The 20,157-nt window shown below is 41.0% G+C and overlaps 3 protein-coding genes and 1 long non-coding RNA gene across 5 annotated transcripts; 2 read left to right on the plus strand and 2 right to left on the minus strand.

Moving 5' to 3' along the window:
- Nucleotides 1-79: 79 nt before the first annotated feature.
- LOC148393309 (mechanosensitive cation channel TMEM63B-like) lies at nt 80-12,984 on the plus strand. The gene is made up of 24 exons (XM_088385638.1): nt 80-506; nt 2,060-2,281; nt 2,374-2,453; nt 3,496-3,537; nt 4,623-4,713; nt 4,789-4,826; nt 4,924-5,066; nt 5,156-5,207; nt 5,297-5,405; nt 5,484-5,554; nt 5,884-5,964; nt 6,091-6,214; nt 6,765-6,898; nt 6,970-7,107; nt 7,201-7,354; nt 7,747-7,853; nt 7,950-8,036; nt 8,170-8,235; nt 8,663-8,825; nt 9,016-9,121; nt 9,258-9,425; nt 9,544-9,659; nt 9,747-9,818; nt 10,869-12,984. The coding sequence occupies exons 2-24, from the start codon at nt 2,084-2,086 to the stop codon at nt 11,028-11,030; spliced, it is 2,502 nt and encodes an 833-aa protein (XP_088241764.1). The 5' UTR covers nt 80-506; nt 2,060-2,083; the 3' UTR covers nt 11,031-12,984.
- Nucleotides 6,938-10,411, minus strand: LOC148393310 (uncharacterized). Its single transcript, XR_015860571.1, has 4 exons — nt 10,315-10,411; nt 9,234-9,452; nt 8,641-8,802; nt 6,938-7,593 (listed from the first exon to the last, which is right to left on the minus strand). It is a non-coding gene; the product is annotated as an uncharacterized LOC148393310 (long non-coding RNA).
- Nucleotides 12,985-13,496: 512 nt separating the features above from the next.
- Nucleotides 13,497-19,351, plus strand: unm_sa35587 (un-named sa35587). Its single transcript, XM_088385384.1, has 7 exons — nt 13,497-13,889; nt 14,057-14,171; nt 14,236-14,364; nt 14,630-14,692; nt 15,226-15,311; nt 16,381-16,515; nt 16,602-19,351. The coding sequence occupies exons 1-7, from the start codon at nt 13,794-13,796 to the stop codon at nt 16,827-16,829; spliced, it is 852 nt and encodes a 283-aa protein (XP_088241510.1). The 5' UTR covers nt 13,497-13,793; the 3' UTR covers nt 16,830-19,351.
- Nucleotides 17,777-19,860, minus strand: LOC148393312 (uncharacterized). 2 transcript variants are annotated; one of them, XM_088385383.1, is made up of 2 exons: nt 19,624-19,860; nt 17,777-19,470 (listed from the first exon to the last, which is right to left on the minus strand). In XM_088385383.1, exons 1-2 carry the CDS (start codon nt 19,701-19,703, stop codon nt 18,006-18,008), a joined length of 1,545 nt encoding a protein of 514 aa, XP_088241509.1. In that variant the 5' UTR covers nt 19,704-19,860; the 3' UTR covers nt 17,777-18,005. The 2 variants fall into 2 exon arrangements, with proteins under 2 accessions (XP_088241509.1, XP_088241508.1); XM_088385382.1 differs by having other exon boundaries at nt 17,777-19,860.
- Between the last annotated feature and the right edge of the window lie 297 nt (nt 19,861-20,157).

Raw genomic sequence — 20,157 nt, forward strand, 5'->3', positions numbered from 1 at the left:
TAGATAGCGGACTATTTTTGTTTTATTTCTAAATAGCGTCATATACATGCGCTTCTGCTCACAGATATATACAACATAGATCCCTCCCAACCGCGAAAGCTCTGTTCAACTGTCTGTTGTGCAGCTGCTTTACATTTCTTGAAGTCATATGTCTAGGGCTGTCATACTTGAAGCATGATCGGCGTCTCCGCCTGCTGGACTGGTCTGTCTTGAGAGTTGTCCAACCGGCTGTCTTGACATGAACGGTAGTCACTGCGTTGACGAGCGCATCATTGTAAACAGGTTAATACTAGACTGTTTGCTGAACTTTCATTTATCTCATAATTTTGTCTTGTGACACGGCAAGTTAAATTTAAAACTAAATCCATGTAGTTCGGTAAAAGCTAACTATGTTATGGTAGATCGTGCCGCTAATAGCTAGCGTCAAAGCTACGGTTAACTGCTAACCCTCATTGACGAAGTGACAAGTCCATTGACGACACCATTCTTTCAATGCATTCGCAAAGGTAAGTTTGCAAGTGTGGATGAAGTCTAGTTTATTCACAGGATTTGTATTTTTAACAGGTGAAAATGTCCGTCTGGTACTTCTGAATGATGTTGAGCCTTGACAGCACAATAAGTAAACTGAGAAAAGTGATACTCTTAGTGTTAGCACGCTAACCTGTACTCCAATAGCCGATTGTGGTCACTTCAAGTCGCTGTGTCAAAGAACACAATATACTACAATAATAATTCTATTGACTCAAGTGAATTGCGTAGGAATGCTAGCGATTATCTGCGGTCTGTCAGCTGTTGATTACATGTAACTTGGGGCACTGTAAAGATAATGAACTGTCTATTGGGTAATACAGTTGCAGCTAATAGGTTTTGTTTTTCTGAGCGTGCTTGACACAGCAATTCAGCACTGCAACCTTGAGACAAACTCCTGACATTGTTATTTCCACAAGCTAACCACAAGTAAGCGTTAGCGAGTGTCTTCCCAAATTGTGACAGGGAGGGTCAAAGCGGTCAAAAAGTGTGCTGTTGCGTTCAGGATGTGCAGCGGTTGTAGATGAAGACACAGTAAGGGTGTGCTGTGTCCTCCTTGGGCTCACATCGGCCCATTTCAACCCTCTGGTCTCTATTGGTTTATTGTTGGGCTCTGGCTGCATCTTGCTGCAGTGATGTCACAAGCATTCCATGGAGCGGATAAACGACTTAGTGTTAGGGCAGATGAGCACTCAGCATTGCGAATGCTGCTAATAGTGAGTGGGTCGAAGGGCAAATATAAAGGAGTGCAACTGTGTAAACACGTGTACCAGCACACTCCGGGAGACCAGTGTTCTTTTTTTTTTTTCCCCCGTGCCCTTATCAAAACATGCAAAATATGCGATTCTCAAACGGTGGTTGGCTGCAAGCAGTCGTGGGAAGTAAGTGTCAACTCGTTGCTGTAGATTTTGCAGATATCTATACTTAAGAGTGTGAAAACATTCCACTCTTACTCCCTAAATTTGAACACAGATATTCGCACTTTGTACTCCTTTTCAAAATAGCCCCCCCAATTTCTGCAGATAAGTTGACCAAAATCAAAAAAATAGGTAAACTGCATTTCAGATCTCAATTTAGATCTTAGAATGGGGAAAACAGGTGCAGTTGCTTGGACTAGCAAGCATCGACGCAATAATGCCCCAACAGATTCAGAGAAGCACAATATTTCCTGTCTATGACCCTATTTAAGATAATATTTTGTTGGTGTTGGCTCCAAGAATAATTTATGGCAAACAGTCAATTTGAGTACTATGTAAACCTTCATTTAAGCGATTCTAATTAAGAAAAGCTTGACGAGTTGAATTGAAAATGCTTGAAGTTATCTTAGAAATACCACATTTACTTTGTAGTGATAACACACCAAAAAAGATAAACTCAACACCACGCTTTAGGCAGATGACCAATTTAGTGATCCATTCATGCTTCTTTTTCTCTCCTAATCGGTAAATGATTGTCTGCTATTATCTTACTTTTGCTGTGCTTCGGCAATTCATACCGAGCGTTATGAACACTTTGGCCTTTTCTTTTGCAGATACTCAGCATGTTGCAGTGAGTGATGCAAAGGCTGCTATTAGGGATGGCCATCTGGGGGGCGCAAGCTTGCTCTGACTCACAGAGCTGTACGACTACATTGCCACCCAATGCCACCTCCAAAGAGTACTGCTACTCGGCCCGCATTCGCAGCACAGTTCTGCAGGGCTTGCCCTTTGGTGGCGTACCAACCGTTCTCGCCCTTGACTTCATGTGCTTTTTGGTGAGTTGTTCTGACAAGTACACGTTGTAAACTATGTCTATTTTTTAGGATTATTTATTATTCTGATACTTCTTGCTAATGTGGCCTTCCAGGGCTTGCTGGTCGTGTTCTCCTTCCTTCGTAAAGTAGCGTGGGACTATGGACGTCTCGCTCTCGTCACCGACGCTGACAGGTACGGTAACCTCCGTAAGGATATAAGTTTGAAGTACACTATTAGCGGTTACTTCAAAAATGCACATCAAAAAGTCAACGGGTAATTTTCGTCAAAATATGACCATTCAAATTTTTATTTGCTTGCTGTCAATGTAGAACTGTAGTTATACAAGTCATTAATGAGAAGCAACACAATCAGTGACATCTTAATGATAATTAGCGGCATACTGCTGTTGTGGAAATGATGTTTGCTAGTATTGGGGAAGCATTTTCTGTGGGGCTTAGTATGGCCGGCAGCCACTCAGACTCTGTTTTTATGCAAAGTCAATGTCATGGATTAGGCTCAAGACGGGAAGTGTGTGTTGAACATATGTTCATTGCACCAAAGGGAACATAATGCCGAGTCAGTGTTTGTCTCAGACAAAACCAAAATCAATTGAATACACAGTACACATACACAGCGTTTTAGGTTAACTGAAGCCAAACACTCGAGGATTTCACCCAGACAGGAAGTTGGTGTCAGCAGCACATGATCTGTCTGGTTTAGCCTAATGCCATAGGGTATAATTAGACCTGAGGTAAACAGCACTATTATTAAATGAATTTTCTTCAAATTCCAAAATCCTTTAAAGTCATTGAATAAACCCAACCAACATGGGTGTGAATAAGCTTACCACTGTCATGACACGCTGCTATATAACCTACATTTGCCAGCTGTGGACATTTGGATTTTACTCCTTCAGTATTTTTGCAGCTGCGCGCAAACTGATAATAGGGTTGTAGCATAGCGGGATGATAATGGGGGGGCAGCTGCCTGACTGTAGTCCTTTGTCAAATGTTGTTTATTGAAATCAGATTATATTTCAATCGTGAAGCGTAATGTCAGAAACGTGCTTCGGTGTCTCGCCATTGCTTGTGTTTCTGTGTTGTGTGTTGAGAAGCTAATTAGTATGCTTGTGGCATGAAAAGTTTCTCCAGTGTAGCCCTTGAGCCCATCCGTACTAGCAAGCAGAGTTAAATCATATCGGCACAAGTCAATGTTTTGCCTGTCTTTCCACCAGGAGAATGGATCAGCGTTACAGTCGTCTGGATGATCGGGAATAGTATGTTGTTTGTATTCATCACTCGATCCCCCCCTCTTTGTGTTTTTAACCGAGCTAGCACTTTTAGGTTTCCCCATTCTTGGTGGTTGAGTGTTTCTCCTCCAGGTGTTTCTCAGTGCCAGGGTCCTAAATGATTTTCCCTCCTCTCCTTGCCAATGTCCTTCTTGTGCCGCTGGGTGTCCTTGTCTTTAATTAGATCTGTATGTACTAATCTGTATTAACCTCTTTCTGAATCATGGCCTCCTCCTGTGTGGCCGCACTGCATGATGCACACAGATTAGGTAGAGGTAGTAATGCTACTCCTCTTCTTTACATTGCTTATTGCACACTTGAGACAACCTTCTCCAATTTCATGTTGGAATGAGGGTGACCTCGCTTTTCTTAAGTTTACTTTGGGATACAGCTCATTTCCTCTACATGTGATCAAATCGCTCTCTTGTGTGTATATAGAACAGGGTTCACCAGTATTTTTAAAACTGAAAGCTACTTCTTGGATCCTCATTAATGCAAAGGACTTCCTGTTGAATACACACTTCTGAAATATTACATTTGGTCAAATTGAAATAAATTATTTGATTATTGATGAATGATGTTTGTCAATATGAAGACTGATCATGCTCACGATTTCTTAGAATTATTGTCAACAATGATATAAAATTGTAAGAAACCGTTTTGATGTTCATGTGTAACATATTTCTATAAATACCATATCTGCAAGTGTTTAAAATTTCAAACGAAATTACAATATACCATTGCTGGTGACCCCTGAATAGAGTACATCAAGAGACATCATATTGCTAAAAGATCTGTTTCTTCTTCTTGTGTGGGAATTCTTCTGAGTTGCGTTCTCTTTGCGGCATAACAGAAGTTGTTCAACATCCAAGACTTTCCATGTCTTCTTGTTTTGACAGCAACTGTTGTTGTTGCGCTGACTATAACAAATAATCTGAAAACGGGATTCCATCTCGCTTGTGCTTGACGGTGTATATTATGCTTTCTCATTCTACTAATATGGCAGTCCCAGTGAGTTGAGACAAATACGTTTGTACACCTCAATAATACTTTGGGTTGTTTTATTCACACAGTGCGGCCGCCGCCTTGACAACAGAGACACCGGAACGCTATGAGCGCCTCACCTCAATTTCCAGCTCGGTCGACATAGATCAGAGAGATACGGTAAGAATGTTATTGTTGTGACACAATGGAAAATTGGCCATGTTTCCTTCATATTATTGCGCTCTTCTCTTATAGGGCTTCTGCTCTTGGCTTACTGCCATCTTCCGCATCAAGTAAGTCCACACGCTCTTCATTAAAAATACTTAAATGAATTTAAACCTTCTTTTTTTAGATAAATAGCTCACTTGCTTAATTCTTTTTTATCTCTAGGGATGATGAAATAAGGGAGAAGTGTGGCGAGGATGCAGTACATTATTTGTCCTTCCAACGCCACATTATCGGCCTATTGGTCGTGGTGGGTGTGCTATCCGTTGGCATCGTTTTGCCTGTAAACTTCTCAGGAAACCTACTTGGTGAGTTGATTGAGGTTTCTAACCAAAGGATGAACCTGCTTGGAGTGACACAAAATTACAAAAAATGATTTTCCTTTTCTTGCCTACAGAAAACAATGCTTATAATTTTGGAAGAACTACAATAGCAAACCTAGATGCAGAGTGAGTGATTCTTAGGCAATAATCGTCGCACCAGTGTGATTTACAGTCTGTGTTGCTTAACAATGCTCTCAACTGTTTATCTTATCTAGTAATGCGCTTTTGTGGCTGCACACCATATTTGCTTTCCTTTACCTGTTACTGACGGTGTTCAGCATGAGAAGACACACCTCCAAGATGCACTACGCAGAGGATGACCTGGTTGGTTTCACAAAAATTCCCTCCACAAGCATATTGTACTTTCCTTTAAACAGCCTTTTATTTTCCAATTCACTACAGGTCAAACGCACATTATTTGTCAACGGACTCTCCAAATATGCCGAAGAAACAGAAATAAAGCAACATTTTGAGTAAGTGCCTTTAAATATTTGTCTCTGTGATTTCATATGAAGTCTCTTATGACATCTCTTGAATCGCTTCTGCTTTCCTGGCTGGTTATGTATCTGTAACTGTGTTAGAGTATATGAGAGACATGCCTTTTCCTCTTAAAATTGATCTTGTCAACCATGTACCCAGTATGAGACAATGGTCGGCCTATAGGTAGAAATGTTCGTAATAGAAGCCAGATGAGCAGAATTATGCAAGTCATGTGTCATTTGCTACTAGAAAGGTTGGCTGCTTGACTCTATGTTGTCTCCACTCTTGTAATACAATTCCCTCTCTCTCTTTTGTTTAATAGGCAGGCGTATGAAAACTGTGCCGTGCTGGAAGCCCGCATCTGTTACAATGTGGCCAGACTGATGTATCTGAACTCCGAAAGGTAGCAGTTTTATACTGAGAAATACAAGGGTTGGCTCTTTGTTAAAAAAAAAAAAAAAAAAGTTTGACTGACCTGATATCAATTACTGATGTCATCAGTATGACAAATTTACCGTTTTGCATGTAGGAAGAAGGCAGAGCGCAGCAAGAAATTCTTCTTGGATCTGCAGGCCAAAGAGCATGTAAACACCATGATAAACCCAAAGCCATGTGGACACCTTTGCTGTTGTATCATCAAAGGTTGTGAGCAGGTCAGAAGAATATTTCCTCATATCTCAAAACAATAACACAGCTTAAGTTCTCTGGCAGTCAAATGTTTGTTTCTTTGTTCATATTGATAGCTTCTTTCCAAACTGTAGTTTCCAATAACCTACAGTGGGTATACACACCCATGCTAAAATACCAGGATTTTTGTAATAAAAATGAGAACATCATAAATAATTGTAAAACCAAAGCCACCATTAAAAGTGCCTCTGATTAACACAAAATTAAGTCCGTATGTTCTAGTAGATGTTTCTTGACACTTCGATTTCAAAAGAAGCTAGAAAGATTTGACATGTATTTGAAACTGTAATTTCTTCACTCTATTGATATTGACTGCTCTTATCATACATCCCCGTCAGCGTCGCATTAATAGTGAAAATATTTTCAAACAAATTCTTATGGTTGAATTCTTTTAAATCATAAAACCTGCCATTTGAACAGATGATTGTGAATTTCCTTATCCAGTGTATGCGCTTTTCAGAAATCCATTCAAACTAACTACAAATATTTATATTTACATGTTTTTACCCCTCACAGGAAGAGGCTGTCAGTTATTATACTAAGTTGGAGGCTCAATTAAAAGATGGTGCCAGGAAGGAGAGAGAGAAGGTCAACAGGAAACCGTTAGGAATGGCATTTGTCACCTTTCAAAACGAATCCATAACTGCTATGTAAGGAGGCCTTTGCGCGCGCACGCACACACACGCACGCGTCGTTTAACATTTTATTTGGTTTGTCTCAGAATCTTGAAGGACTTCAATGCTTGCAAATGTCAGGGTTGCCACTGTCGTAGAGAGCCCCAGAGCTCGGCATTCAGTGACAAACTCCAAACACACAACTGGACTGTGAGCTATGCCCCTGATCCACAAAATGTCTACTGGTGAGCGTGAAATAAAATCACTCCATGAGCAATATTGGCTGCGCAGGCTCTCTGGCTTTTGATCTAACCGCAGCACCACTTTTCATCCCTTAGGGAGCATCTGTCATTAGGAGGTTTCTCGTGGTGGATCCGCTGCTTGATCATAAACTCTGTCCTCTTCCTTCTCCTATTCTTCCTCACCACACCAGCCATCATTATCTCAACCATGGACAAGTTCAATGTTACCAAACCAGTGGAGTACCTGAACGTGAGGCACTTTGTCCAGCGCTTTTTTATTGTTTTTCAAAATATGAAATGGGAGCAAGGAGCGTCGTTCGCATGTGCCTCGGTCATGTGGCAAAGCAGGCTGCCAAATTCCTAAACAGGAAAAAAATAATGCTTCGTGCCGAAAATTGCTTCCGATTGTTGAGCTCTGAAACTTGACGACAGATTTGTATTTGTAAAATGGTTCTTTGACGTCAGATATCTATGGCCTTGGAGAATAATCTATAAAAATGAGAAGAAAATTGATTGGAAAACTGCACACACAGTACTGAAACAAACAAGTCCTAACAGCTCTAACATTTGACTTCACAGGCTGAATTCAGTCATTGAGTTCTTGTCTCAACATCTCAGTGCGTGTCTGTTTTTTGTTCACAGAATCCAATTATCACTCAGTTTTTCCCCACCCTCCTCCTGTGGTCCTTCTCCGCCTTACTTCCAACCATTGTCTATTACTCTGCCTTTTTTGAAGCCCATTGGACCCGGTAAGGATTTCACTTAAAGCAAGATGTACTGATCTTTTGGTGAATGTCCCGTTTGCGTTGGTTTTCCCAGACTGATGTATCCATATGTTCCTACAGGTCTGGCGAGAACAGAACTACTATGCATAAATGCTACACTTTCCTAATCTTCATGGTGCTCCTACTGCCCTCCCTTGGTCTAAGCAGGTAGTGTATATTTTTCTCATGGGTGACAAAAATATGTGCAGTACTCCAGGACAGTACTCTATTTTTGTAATATGTATTAAATTGTCATTTTATTGTTGGTATCAGTTTCAATCTTTGTCTTTTCTGTTTTTAGTTTGGATGTTTTCTTCCGATGGCTTTTTGACAAAAGATTCTTGGCTGATGCTAAAGTGAGATTTGAGTAAGTTACATGCATACACACAAGATTCACTGCGCCTATTCAATGTGTTGCGCACTTACCGTATTATTTCATGCAGTCATTTTGCACAGGAACATATTTATTTTTTTATGATCCTTACAAAAATGCAAATAAATGGGAATATTGAGTAGTAAACGGTACGTGACGCTACGTATTTTACCTGAGACATTGCTTTTAAGTCATTCATACATTTTGCCTGTATAAAATGATAGCTAGTTTTGTTTCACATAATAAAAAAACATGTAACTGAGGTTAATGAGCAAAAAGTGCAGGGTATATTTCTTTCCTGAGCCTAAAGTTAGCTGGGCTCCAGTTACTTGTCAACCTAATGAGATCAAGCAGTGTAGAATTTAAGTATTGGAATATCAAAGTGTGACGCCCGCTGACCTGTCTGTGGTATCCTCATCAGGTGCGTGTTCCTTCCTGACAATGGAGCCTTCTTTGTGAACTATGTCATTGCCTCTGCATTTATTGGAAATGCCATGGACTTGCTCAGGATCCCTGGTCTGCTTATGTACATGATCCGCCTCTGTCTCGCTCGATCCGCAGCTGAGCGCAGAAACGTCAAGAGGGTTAGTTTGTGATTGCCTGACTTACGATATTTGATTTGTTATACCTTTATGGAGCAAATACATTAGCAATGTAGCACCCGCCTTTAACTTTAAACCTGTGTCGCTCATAATGATCTATTTTGTATCTGGTTTGAAGGTCAAAACATTTATGAATGAACTCAATAAAAACATGTTATTATTTTTTCTGTAGCATCAAGCTTACGAGTTCCAATTTGGAGCAGCTTATGCCTGGATGATGTGTGTCTTCACGGTGGTTATGACCTACAGCATCACCTGCCCAATCATTGTCCCCTTTGGTTAGTTCTGCTTTTAAATTTGCAGTGGTCTGCTACTGCTATCTGATGCAATTATGGTGTTCTGTTCTTCATATGCTCGCTCATCAGCCAGCCTAATAGGATTTGCTCTTACCTCATATGTCACTTTTCCGTACAGGGCTGATGTACATGCTGCTCAAGCACCTAGCAGACAGGTACAACATGTATTATGCGTACCTGCCTTCAAAATTGGACAAGAAGATCCACTCGGGAGCTGTCAACCAAGTGGTGGCTGCTCCAATTCTTTGTCTATTTTGGCTTCTTTTCTTCTCCACGATGCGCTCTGGTAGGAAAGCACTCCATCTACAAATGTCTGTTATGCACACCACCATTATGATTTTGTTTCCGCCCATGACAATTTGAGCAACCCGATTAACTAATGTCCTCCAAATTTTCTTTCCCAGGGTTTTCAGCTGCAATTTCCATGTTCACGTTTATTGTTTTGATCATCACAATCATTGTCTGCCTCTCACATGTCTGCTTTGGACATTTTAAATATTTGAGCGCTCACAACTACAAGGTAACAAATCCTGTCAACTTGTGCAATTTTTAAGTTTTTTTAAAATTTTTTTTTAATTGAGTTAAGTAAATGTTTTGTGTGTCCCAGATTGACACTCAAGAATCTGATGTGACTGAGAATGGCCATATAGAACGCACTACTGACTCCAACAAAGCTGCAGTAAGTAGTCCAGCACGTTTACTGTCGTATTTGTGTCTCTTAGCTGCTGTGAATTTGGTGATTTCCATAAAAATATTGAAAAGAATTAGTCCCGTTGTCCAAATATGTGTCAAGTTGGTGTGAATAGTCATACTCTGACCAAATTCTTTATTTTTATTGTGTTGAATTGAGTGTATTTCATCTTTAAATGGAACAAAAATGTCAGGAAAGAGTATACGAAGAGATGGTAATGAAAAAAAATAATGGCCAATTCCAATGTCTTAGCTCAGTGAACAGGAAAGATGTTTTCAAATGGGTTCTGGTTGACTTTATTGTGGCACAGTGGTGGGGAGGAGGAGCCTGAGTATGAGGGCTGGGGCGGGCTGACCCTCCTCACCTTTTTCCACTTGCCAAGGCTTTCCAATCTAAGATGAATGACATCAGCGCTTTCTTTTTTTGTGTAGCTATCTACACATAATTACAATGACATAAATGTACGAAATCAAAGAACACTTACCTTTGCATTGTCATGTTTTGTCCCCCCACCCCAAGCCTCTTATCTGGAGTAGCATTCCTCAGCTTTGTGTCCTGAAGCTCCTCCTTCCAAAATTATACAAGTAGTTCCTCATTGAGAGCTCAGAAACATAATTCTCTATGACATCGCCTCGAAAGATTTGCAGATAAAGCTTTTTGTCACGAAGATGATAGCTAAAGAGTACATGACATACACCGATGTCGTCAGGCAATTGCATAATATAGACTTGTGTTTCCCACCCTGGGTTAGGCGAGCAGATTGCATGGTGTGCGTGGAAAGGTCTGAATATTTTTCCTGGTGTTTTTGGTCTAATATTGAAATGTTAAATCCCTGTTTAAATTTTACAATCATGTAGAAATTTATGTACATTATTTTGATACTCGTTAATTACGACAGCGAGGCTGCCCTTGTATCACATGAAAAGATTCTGATCTTGCACCAAGCACTGATATCAGCTGAAAGCTTTGTGCCAAATTTTATAAAGTTGTTTTTGAGAAAGAGATGTTATTTCTAAACTTTCTCCTCCATCTCAACAGCAAATGTACATCGCTGAGGTTCTGCAAGATCCAAACGCAGAGGAGGCTGGATCGGGCAGTGGCGAGTCACAGGACGAGGAAATAATCAATGTGGAAAATGGCCTGAATGAGGACTTCCAGTCGGGAGAAGACAGCCTCATCGATAATGAAGTGCGACACTGAGAACAACAGAAAGTTCAAACTTTGAGAAGCGTGCACTGAATAAATGAACTGGACGTGAACTAACAAGTTCACCAAAGCATCTCAACTTGATGGAGGGACATAAAACTAATGGATGTGTGTTGTCTACTAATGAATATGTGGATTCTAGCTCAAGGATTCTCACATAGACTGGGACTACTTGCACAAGCAATGCACAAACAGCAAAGCCCATCAGATCCACCTGCACAGCGCATGGACCCAGAAAATACGCACAGGTAGACATGACCACTATGGCCCCGTCTTGAAGGGAATGATGTTCTCCCCTTGTCCTTAACATCGTTGAGAGCTCCAATAAGCTTTGTTTTGGCATGTCTTCAACAAGTGGAGATTTTTTTCCATAACCTTCTGCTAGTACCCCAAAATGTCCCCACTTGATGCTTCGTATAGAATGCGGCTTTCAAGCGAGGTGCAGAGGTTTCTCCAATGCTCATGCAATCCCATAGAAGCCTTCAAGAAAAGAGCAGGATTTTCTTTTCGCACATAACCTCCTTGGACATTGATTAGAATACTTACATATTTTTCCTCAACATTTCCCTTCCCACTGTGGAAGACGAGCGGTGTCTTAGCACACTACAGTGATTAAATTGATGCAGCCAGTTGGGATTGCTATTGGTCTGCTGCTACTGACCCTGCTCCAAGAAGACTGAGTTGAATAGGACGTGTTGATGCGTTAGTCTCTTAATGATACTCAGTTGACATCCGTTTTCTGTATCTTTTTTTTTTTTTTTGCCCATAGGTTTACATATTCACGCACAGATACTGACATTTGCGTTCATTTTACGGTGATAACTGGATTAAGACTAGTTAGTCTCTGTCTTGTCCTTGTTAAATTTTGTAGCGGCACTTAATTATGTAGCTCCTGTGAGGTGTATTATAAGTTGTTTGCAGTTATGTTACAGCCACCCATAGCTGATTTGTAAATTATTTTAATTAAATTGTAAAATGTCTGTGATAAAACAGTAAACAAATCAGAAGAAAACTCAACGGCCACAATTGCGGGTATGATGCATTCAGCATCTGAATAGTTCAAGTTGAACCAAGTAATATTTGTCAATGTGATATGTAGCACACACACCCAACCGTGGCCTTACTCTGCATCAAACTTCTCATTTTTATAAGCTTATTGAGCAGGTCTGGCTGCAAGATATAATTTATGAACCATTACAGATATCCTAATTACACAAACCACATGCTCAAAATGTATAGTAATCACTTTTTCAGTTGTTGAATTTCCTCCACCCCACATTTATTATTCCCACGACGAAGGAGCCCCCGGAAAGAAAAATGGTTCCTCACAACTGATCATGTTAATTTTTCAGACCCACGCCATTGCATTCCCATTGACATTTTTTTTTTTTTTTTTTTTTTATAAAACAGCTGCTAAGATCAAAGAAAACTCCCAAAAGGTCTGATCACCGCACCACAAAACTGACTATGACCTGTTAGAATGTGTCAATTATTTTGGTACTAAAAAAGAATTGCAATGTACGAGTGGCATTCTCCTCTGATTGTAAGTGGACTGTTCCATACCTCTACATGTGTATACCTCTAATATTTCTTGAAATTTCTCAACGGGTTCCGGAGGGATACTCTAATCACACTATCTCTTTAACCTTGAATGTAGTTTGACACCCACAATTTTTGATCAGATGCAAGTAGTGTTAGCTAATGGTGATCAGCTTTGGTTCACTGGACAACCATACATGTGCTATTTTGTATTATAACTGAACTAGCAAGTGTAGTGTCGCTGCAAGGAAAACATTTACGTGTCAGTCTGTTGGCCTTAGTGATGTCTTATAATTCAAACATATTCTGTATGAACTCATCGACATTGTGAATCATGTTCTCATTAATCTATGCCTCTGTACACTCACTGGAAATAAAACAATAGTTTTTGTTAACAGGAAAACACTCAGATAGGAGTTGTCAACTTGTTCCAATTCTGGAATGTTTAGTAAAATGCTTCATCCCAAAATTGCAACTTTGTATCTATCGGGAGGTCATTCTTGTTCACACAATCCATTTTCTGTAGTGATTGATATTCCAGCATCAGCCAAGAAAGAAATATTGTAATGCAGCCTTTACAAATGAACAATAATTAATTTCTTATTTTATTTTACATAATTTGTCAGTCTTCCAAGTTAATTTTTTTTCCCCAATTTTTTTTCATGACCATTATTTTCAACCCTTTTGTTTTTATATACCGTTTTACAAATCGTTTTAAACACGATTATTTATTTTTATTACCTCTGCAGAAAACCGTTATCAAGTTTTTTTTTCTCCAATAGAATACTATAGAAGGTGATATAAATTGTAACGATGATGCACATATGCTTCATATTTTCAAACACAATCACGTAACCAGCAAGAGCGCACACAAAAACACAAACAAGTTTTGCTTTGTCGTTGGAGGACAAATCGAGTACTATATTTTAGCTGTACCTTAACCAGTGCAAATTGTAACGTTAAATGCATTGCAAGATGCGTTCTCGAAAGAGTTAAAAAAAAAATAATGTTTTCATCCCGTGCTTGTGCAGCCGGCTCAGCAGTAGCAGGGCGGTCACAGACGGAGTCTCGACGTGGAAGATGAAGACGGAAGAAAAACGTGTTTTAAAACAAATGTTGGACCCGTGAACGCCCGTCGTCGTGTCTAATGATGCAAGACAGAAATCTAGGACACTACTCGTGACATAAAAATACCCATCTTAAAATCAAGTCGACGAAATGGACGGAGGGTTGAGCATTACTTTAATATCAGTAGCAATGTTTGTCGGTTCTTTTTTACTCGGATTCATCCCTCTGTTGTTTCGACTTTCGGAGGTAAGTCCTTAATTCGCGCTACAAAAAAGACGCATTTCCCCTGTGTTTTTTGCTAGTACGGCGACAAAACAAATGTATGTTGACTTGTGTCCTTATATGGACATTTGGGTCAAAATTGTTCCTTTTCGTGGCTCTAAAGTTAAAAATACGCTTGTGTTTTTTTGCAGAGAAGCCTGCACTTTGTCACCATTCTGGGTGCAGGCTTCTTGTGTGGAACAGCCCTTGCAATCACCATCCCTGAAGGAGTGGGATTAATGCAACAGTCCTGGACACACCACAATGGTTATTATCATATAGCTGGTCTTGTCATGCATATAGCTTTATTTGGTATCCATATCTTCTGCAGCTTCTGTTCTGAACGAAACCTCCAGAGAAAGCTCCCCCTCACCTCAGTTGTATATTGGAGTGGCTTTGACGTTGGGCTTCACCTTCATGTTTGTGGTGGATCAACTGGCGAGTTACTTTGCCAAGTGTGGTAAGTTGACATTTGAATTTGGCAGAATTCAATAGAGGCAAATATGGGGACGAACCTGACTTGATCCACCTTGCAACTGTTATGTGTATAGTACATGGCTGTTCAGAATCACTAGTGACATTATATAAACATCAAATTGAATGTAATTCTCCATACTCAGCACTTTGTCGTCATCATACTCAGATTTTAGGTTTTAAATGCAGGTTAGTGTGTGACTGCATGTCATTGGCACAATCACTATATTGAATGTATTTTGTCATTTCAGGGCAGACAAATCCCAACAGCGACGCCATCACAGCCACACTGGGGCTGGTTATTCATGCCGCAGGTAAAACAGCCTTATTAATATTTGTTTGCCTCTGGCACACCTCACATTTCAGTACACGAGGGCAAAGGGCCATCACAAAGTAATGACCTCATGTGAGTCACTACGTGTACTTTTTGTGCTCTCGTAAACCTTTGCGTTACAGCAGTGAGTCTCAACCGGTGAGACGGACGTTAAAACTGGTAGTAAAATATTACCGGGTTTCCAACAGCACCGACATGTAATGTTTCGAGGGAATGTGTAGCGTGCAATTGAAGTCATTTTGTACTAGAGATAGTCTTTTAAAGGCTATACTTAAGGTAAATATAGACACAAATTATGGACTGGTGGATACCGATTTGTATAATGTGGACACCGCTTTTATATTTTCACAAAGAGACAGATATCAGAAGTTTGTCTTGGTTGTTTAATTTCATGCCTCAGGTTTGATATCCAGCACAAAGAGAACTAAGTAAATAAACTTAAAATAAATTTTGGCCTTGGTGGTCAGCACCCTCTGAATGTTTGCTGCTTTTTGTGTTTTGCATTACAAATAGCTGACGGATTCGCTTTGGGTGCAGTGGTAGCCACGGGCCAGGTGACAGTGCAAGTCATTGTGTTTTTAGCTGTGATTCTACACAAGGTGAGATTATTACAATGAAAATTTATGCTGCATTCAGGACTGTTGTGGAATTGTACAACAATCCCACTTGGAGCGAGCTCACAAGGTTAAATTCTTAAATCTTCTAGTGACAGTTAAACAACAGCTTTGTTCGAGGAAAGTAGTCAAACCTGATCTTATTTAATGTTTGGTTTGACCTTGTTACCAAACAACGTCATGATGAGATTATTTATACCAACACAATTATATACTTTGCATAACTTGTCACGAATGCTTCATGGCTGAAAGTTGTTCACAATATATAAAGCCGACATACTCCTTTGGTGCAACTTTGTGGACTGCCATTGTTCTGTGGTGTCACATTACTGCACCTTCGGGTAGTCAAGGAAGCCCAATTTGCCTTGAGCTTGTTAGAAGTTTCTTTACAACATCCTGGAATGCAGCCTAACAAAGACTCCATTTTCATGTACATTACAAGTGACACTCGAAATATGAATGCATGAAATCAGCTTGCATGTGAAAAGCTCCATAAGCGTCGAGTTGACAGCGTGTAGTGAGAACACACAAGTAAATACGTACATAACAATGACAGACATAAAACAATATGCAATGTTTAGTGGGTCTGATATTTACTGCCGTTTGTAATTATTTAGTTAATTTAAAGTTTTTGCTATAGTTTAGAGTTACTGAGTTAACGCCACCATTGGTATTGTGACTAGCCCCCTCCAATGTTTATAATTGCCATTATAAAGTTGAATTTTGTTTATTTTTTATCCCAAAACCATTTGATAGAATTCCAAACTCTTTTTTTATTACCCTTGCTGACAAACAAAGATCTAAAGTCAGGATCTATCGCTTCAACATGACACGCTTACTACTTTCCTATTAGCCAGTACTTTGGTGCTATGTTGTATGATGTTATAGAAAAAGCACTACATTAATAGGTATGTTTTTTTTTTTCTTCAATAAATAGCTAACACAAGTTCAACGGGGAAAAAAAATGCCAACATGTGAATAGTTAACTGTGAGCAGACATGGCTGTATTTCAATGGCATTACATTGACAAAAAATATTCACCCTTGTCTTTTAGGCTCCTGCAGCTTTTGGTTTAGTTGCCTTTCTGATACATGCGGGACTGGAAAAGAAGTCCATCCAGGGACATTTGTTGGCCTTTTCAGCTGCAGCACCAATTGTTGCCATTGCGACTTACTTCATACTGCATGCGGTAATACAGCCCAAACCGGTTCTTTTCCCTCAGACATTCTATAACAGACTGGTACATTGATTGAAAATGTGTTTTGTTGCCAACAGACGAGCTCCTCATCTCAAAACCAGCTCAGTGCAACGGGTGTCGGCATGCTTTTCTCGGGTGGGACCTTCCTCTTTGTGGCCACGGTGCACGTTCTTCCCGACATCATCAGTGGTAACAGTCGCAGTCAGCCCAAGCAGCAGAGCCACTTAGGCCTTAAGGAGAGCATCACTCTTGTTCTCGGCGTTGGCCTTCCTGTGGCGCTGGCTGTGGGGCTTCACGATGACTGAGAAGGAAGGACTCAATAGTCGAAAATGAGCATTTGTATAGTTAGAACTTACTCAAAATGTGAATCTTGAGTGAAGCTGTTACCAAACTGACATGCCAAGGAGAGAAATCAAAGACTGCATTTCAGGATATCACATCTATCCTGAGAACTTAAAGGGTAACAATCTGGATGCTGGTCACAGGAATGATTTTTGCCTTGGGGACAAATGGGTTAATGTACCACCAGATGGCGCTAATGACTGACAGAATGTGGATTAGTTCTTAAAGTCACTGGCGGACCTAGGATTTTTTTTTTTAATTGGGTGGGGGCCGTAGCCGGCCCATGGTTATCTCAGGTGGTCTGCAAAGCAAATTAAAAAAAAAACGCTAACAAAGACTCATCATATGTTCCACACCGGGACGTGGACATGATGAAAAAAAATGTTGAAAAAAAAATCAGAAAAGACCCAAAAGTCAATTATGTGCGGTCTGACTTCTGGGGGTCCAATCATATTTAACAGGGGTCAGGGGGCAGTGCCAACCCTGCAACCCTCTAAAAAAGTCCTAAATTTAAATAGAGCCCTCCAGACATTACTGCAAAGAGATTTATGGTTACTTGCTATGTAGCCCTGCCAATTATTTTCACTACATTATTGTAGGTGCTTTGAGGCACTGCTATGACATCAGGTTTTATCTGTTCATAACCTCAGTCTGTAAGCACAATGTATTTTTAAATTGTCCAATCAAAACCCTTTCTGAACAAGCTGCACTTTTTCATCGAGTTTGAAACAACGAAAGATCTGTAGAAAAATATTTTTGATGCCTACCAGCACATTTGTGTAAATGTAACTTCAACATTGCTATCCCACGTGGCACAATGATAGAATAGTTTGTATCAAGTATTGGTAAAGCATGAGGAAACATTTACATTTTTGCATTTAATTTATTTAAAAAAAAAAAAGGCCTCATGTTAGAATGTAATAATCATACACACCACATTGCAGGAACTAGCGCGAATGACCGCAAACTAGAAAGATTTGACAATTATAGAAACAGCATTTCCTGTAATTATCCTTTCCTGTACTAACATAACTGTCACTGACAGAAGATGGATGTGGTTAAAAATACACGACAGTGGAAAACCTACCAAGTTGGATTTTGCTAGTAAATTGCAGTGAAGCGTGTGTGAAGATGTCATTTCAGAGGTTCATGCGACTGATGGAGGCGGCCAGCTGAGCTTCCTGAGCCATCTGAGCAAACGAGCGACTTTGTGTCTGCTGCCTCGTTCGCTCCCTCAACTGAAACGACGCCATGGCCTGCTTGTGCGCTTCCTGCCGTGCGTGTTCACGCTCTCGGAGCAGCCTCTCACTCCTCCTGTCCTTGATGGCAACGCTGCTCTCCCTGACCTTTCTCACCGCTTCCTCCTCTCTCTGCAGGCTCTCTTGTAGTCGTCGGTGACGCAGCCGCCTGAGTTTGTTGTGCTGATGCGTTTGCTGGGCTCTTTTCCTTTGCTGCGCCCACGTGTGCTCGGTGGCTCTCTGCACGCGCTGCTGACTCAGCTGGACCAGGAGATGTTTGTGTGTGTGCTGCTGGATGCTGTGCAGCTTGGCCCTGAGTTGCGTCCTCAGCATCTGCTTCTCCTCCTGGGCAGCCCGCTCCTGCAGCTCCAGCAGCCGAGTCTCCACGTCACGAGCATGTTTCACACATGAACGCCGCATCTTCCTCTCAAGTGCGTCCCTCAGACGTGTCTTCTCGTCCTCCATCTGTCTTTCTACTTGCTGTTTTAGGAGAATGTGGTGTAGCAGCTCCTTTCTGTTTTCCTGCTGGAGACGCTTCTTCTCCTTCTTCTCCAGCCGCAATTTTCTCCTCTTTGCTCTCTGCTCCCTCTCCATAGCTGCCTGTCTTTCCTTGTCTCGCTGCCTTTTGTCCACGTTCTCCATTTCTTTCAGCATGTTCTCCTGGCAGGATTTCCTCACCTGTGCATCCTTTTGCGCAGCTTCCATCTGTCCTCTCCGCTGTGCCTCCACCTGCTCCTTCAGCCTCTTCCATCGCTCCTCTTGCAGCATCACCTCCCTTTTGAGCTGTTTTGCTCTCTCTTCTTCCCGACGTGCTCTCAGCCTCCTGCGGGCCTCCAGCTCCTCATGCCAGCATTGCACACTCTGCATCAGCTTCTGCATCCTCCTTTTCTCTGCCTGCGCCTGCCGGACCTCCTCCTGCCTACGGGCCTCCTCTCGCTCCTCGTCCCTCCACTGCCTATGACTAAGGCGGTCCTCTTCTTCCTGGTGTTTTATCAGCATGAGAGCTGCAATCTTGCGGTCAGTCTGCGATATTGGGACACACATTTCCCTCTGAATGTCTTCAGTGAGCCTTTGTAGTTTTATTTGGATATCCGGATAGTGTCTGAGGTCACCTAGGCTGCAGATTGTGTTCCTGTCTGGTTCTCCTGCAGCAGAGCAGGATGTTTTACTCACACATTTGTGCCTAATACAGAGATCTGCATATGGAATAGGAGCTGTTGTCTTATCAATAATGATGTCATCCTTCAGCTTGGTGTCATGTCTCATTTCCCGGCTTGAGATTCTCTTAGTGCTCGGCCACCTGGCAACCTGCCGGATAATCCGCTCCCTCTCATTTCGGCACATTTGCAGGAGCGTCCTTCTCTCCCTGTCATAGGATTCATGCATAACTTTCACTTCTTCTAAAGGCAAGTCACACTGCTCAGACAATAAGTCATTCAGCGATTTCATCAGAAGAGCAACAGGTTTGATGCCAAGTCGTGCACAGGACTCCAAGGAGCGAGGGCTTGTTAAAACATACCTGCTATTTTCTGCATCAACAGTGTCAAAGTTGTTCAGATCCAAGTGAAGTGGGGGTGTAGATGACCTCAGCTCCCCCATATTGAAACAAAACCTACGCTACCTGACTGCAAAGGTGCACAGAAGAGCCTAAAAGTGTACTACGGCTCAGTCGGTTCTTTAGCGCGGCAGGGTCATGAAGGGATTAGTTTGTCCATGTGACCGGTCTATCGCCTCTCCTCAGAAATGAAATGAAAGAAATTCCTCTCATCACCTGAAATCAGTATTAGAAAAAAGAAAATATATTCAGTATGCAGCAATAATTTTGGCCTAAATTGTCACATTTGAGGAGAGCAATGTAGGGGTGAATAAATGATTAAACGCTTTGAAACACTGACTAGTTAGAACAAAATTTATATCAATTAAACTTCTAATATTTAATTTGAATTCCAACAGATTGTATGGACATCATGCACAAGCAATTGAAGCGATTTAAACAATGAATTGGGGAAAAACTATATCAATCCAGCTGAATTCTTATAATACAGTGATTAGC

This window comes from Syngnathus floridae, chromosome 9, assembly GCF_059516105.1.
Source record: "Syngnathus floridae isolate MCC-2025c chromosome 9, RoL_Sflo_1.0, whole genome shotgun sequence".
Classification (NCBI taxonomy): Eukaryota; Metazoa; Chordata; class Actinopteri; order Syngnathiformes; family Syngnathidae; genus Syngnathus; species Syngnathus floridae.

What these genes read in the sequence shown, in the direction of transcription:
- LOC148393312 (XM_088385382.1), bottom strand. Translation starts at nt 19,703, where the DNA reads ATGGGGGAGCTGAGGTCATCTACACCCCCACTTCACTTGGATCTGAAC.
- unm_sa35587 (XM_088385384.1), top strand. Translation starts at nt 13,794, where the DNA reads ATGGACGGAGGGTTGAGCATTACTTTAATATCAGTAGCAATGTTTGTC. An exon ending in TGTTGTTTCGACTTTCGGAG is followed by an intron (nt 13,890 to 14,056) that starts GTAAGTCCTTAA and finishes GTTTTTTTGCAG; the next exon opens with AGAAGCCTGCACTTTGTCAC. An exon ending in CTTACTTCATACTGCATGCG is followed by an intron (nt 16,516 to 16,601) that starts GTAATACAGCCC and finishes TGTTGCCAACAG; the next exon opens with ACGAGCTCCTCATCTCAAAA.
- LOC148393309 (XM_088385638.1), top strand. Translation starts at nt 2,084, where the DNA reads ATGCAAAGGCTGCTATTAGGGATGGCCATCTGGGGGGCGCAAGCTTGC. An exon ending in ACATAGATCAGAGAGATACG is followed by an intron (nt 4,714 to 4,788) that starts GTAAGAATGTTA and finishes CTTCTCTTATAG; the next exon opens with GGCTTCTGCTCTTGGCTTAC. An exon ending in CTTCTCCACGATGCGCTCTG is followed by an intron (nt 9,426 to 9,543) that starts GTAGGAAAGCAC and finishes TTTCTTTCCCAG; the next exon opens with GGTTTTCAGCTGCAATTTCC.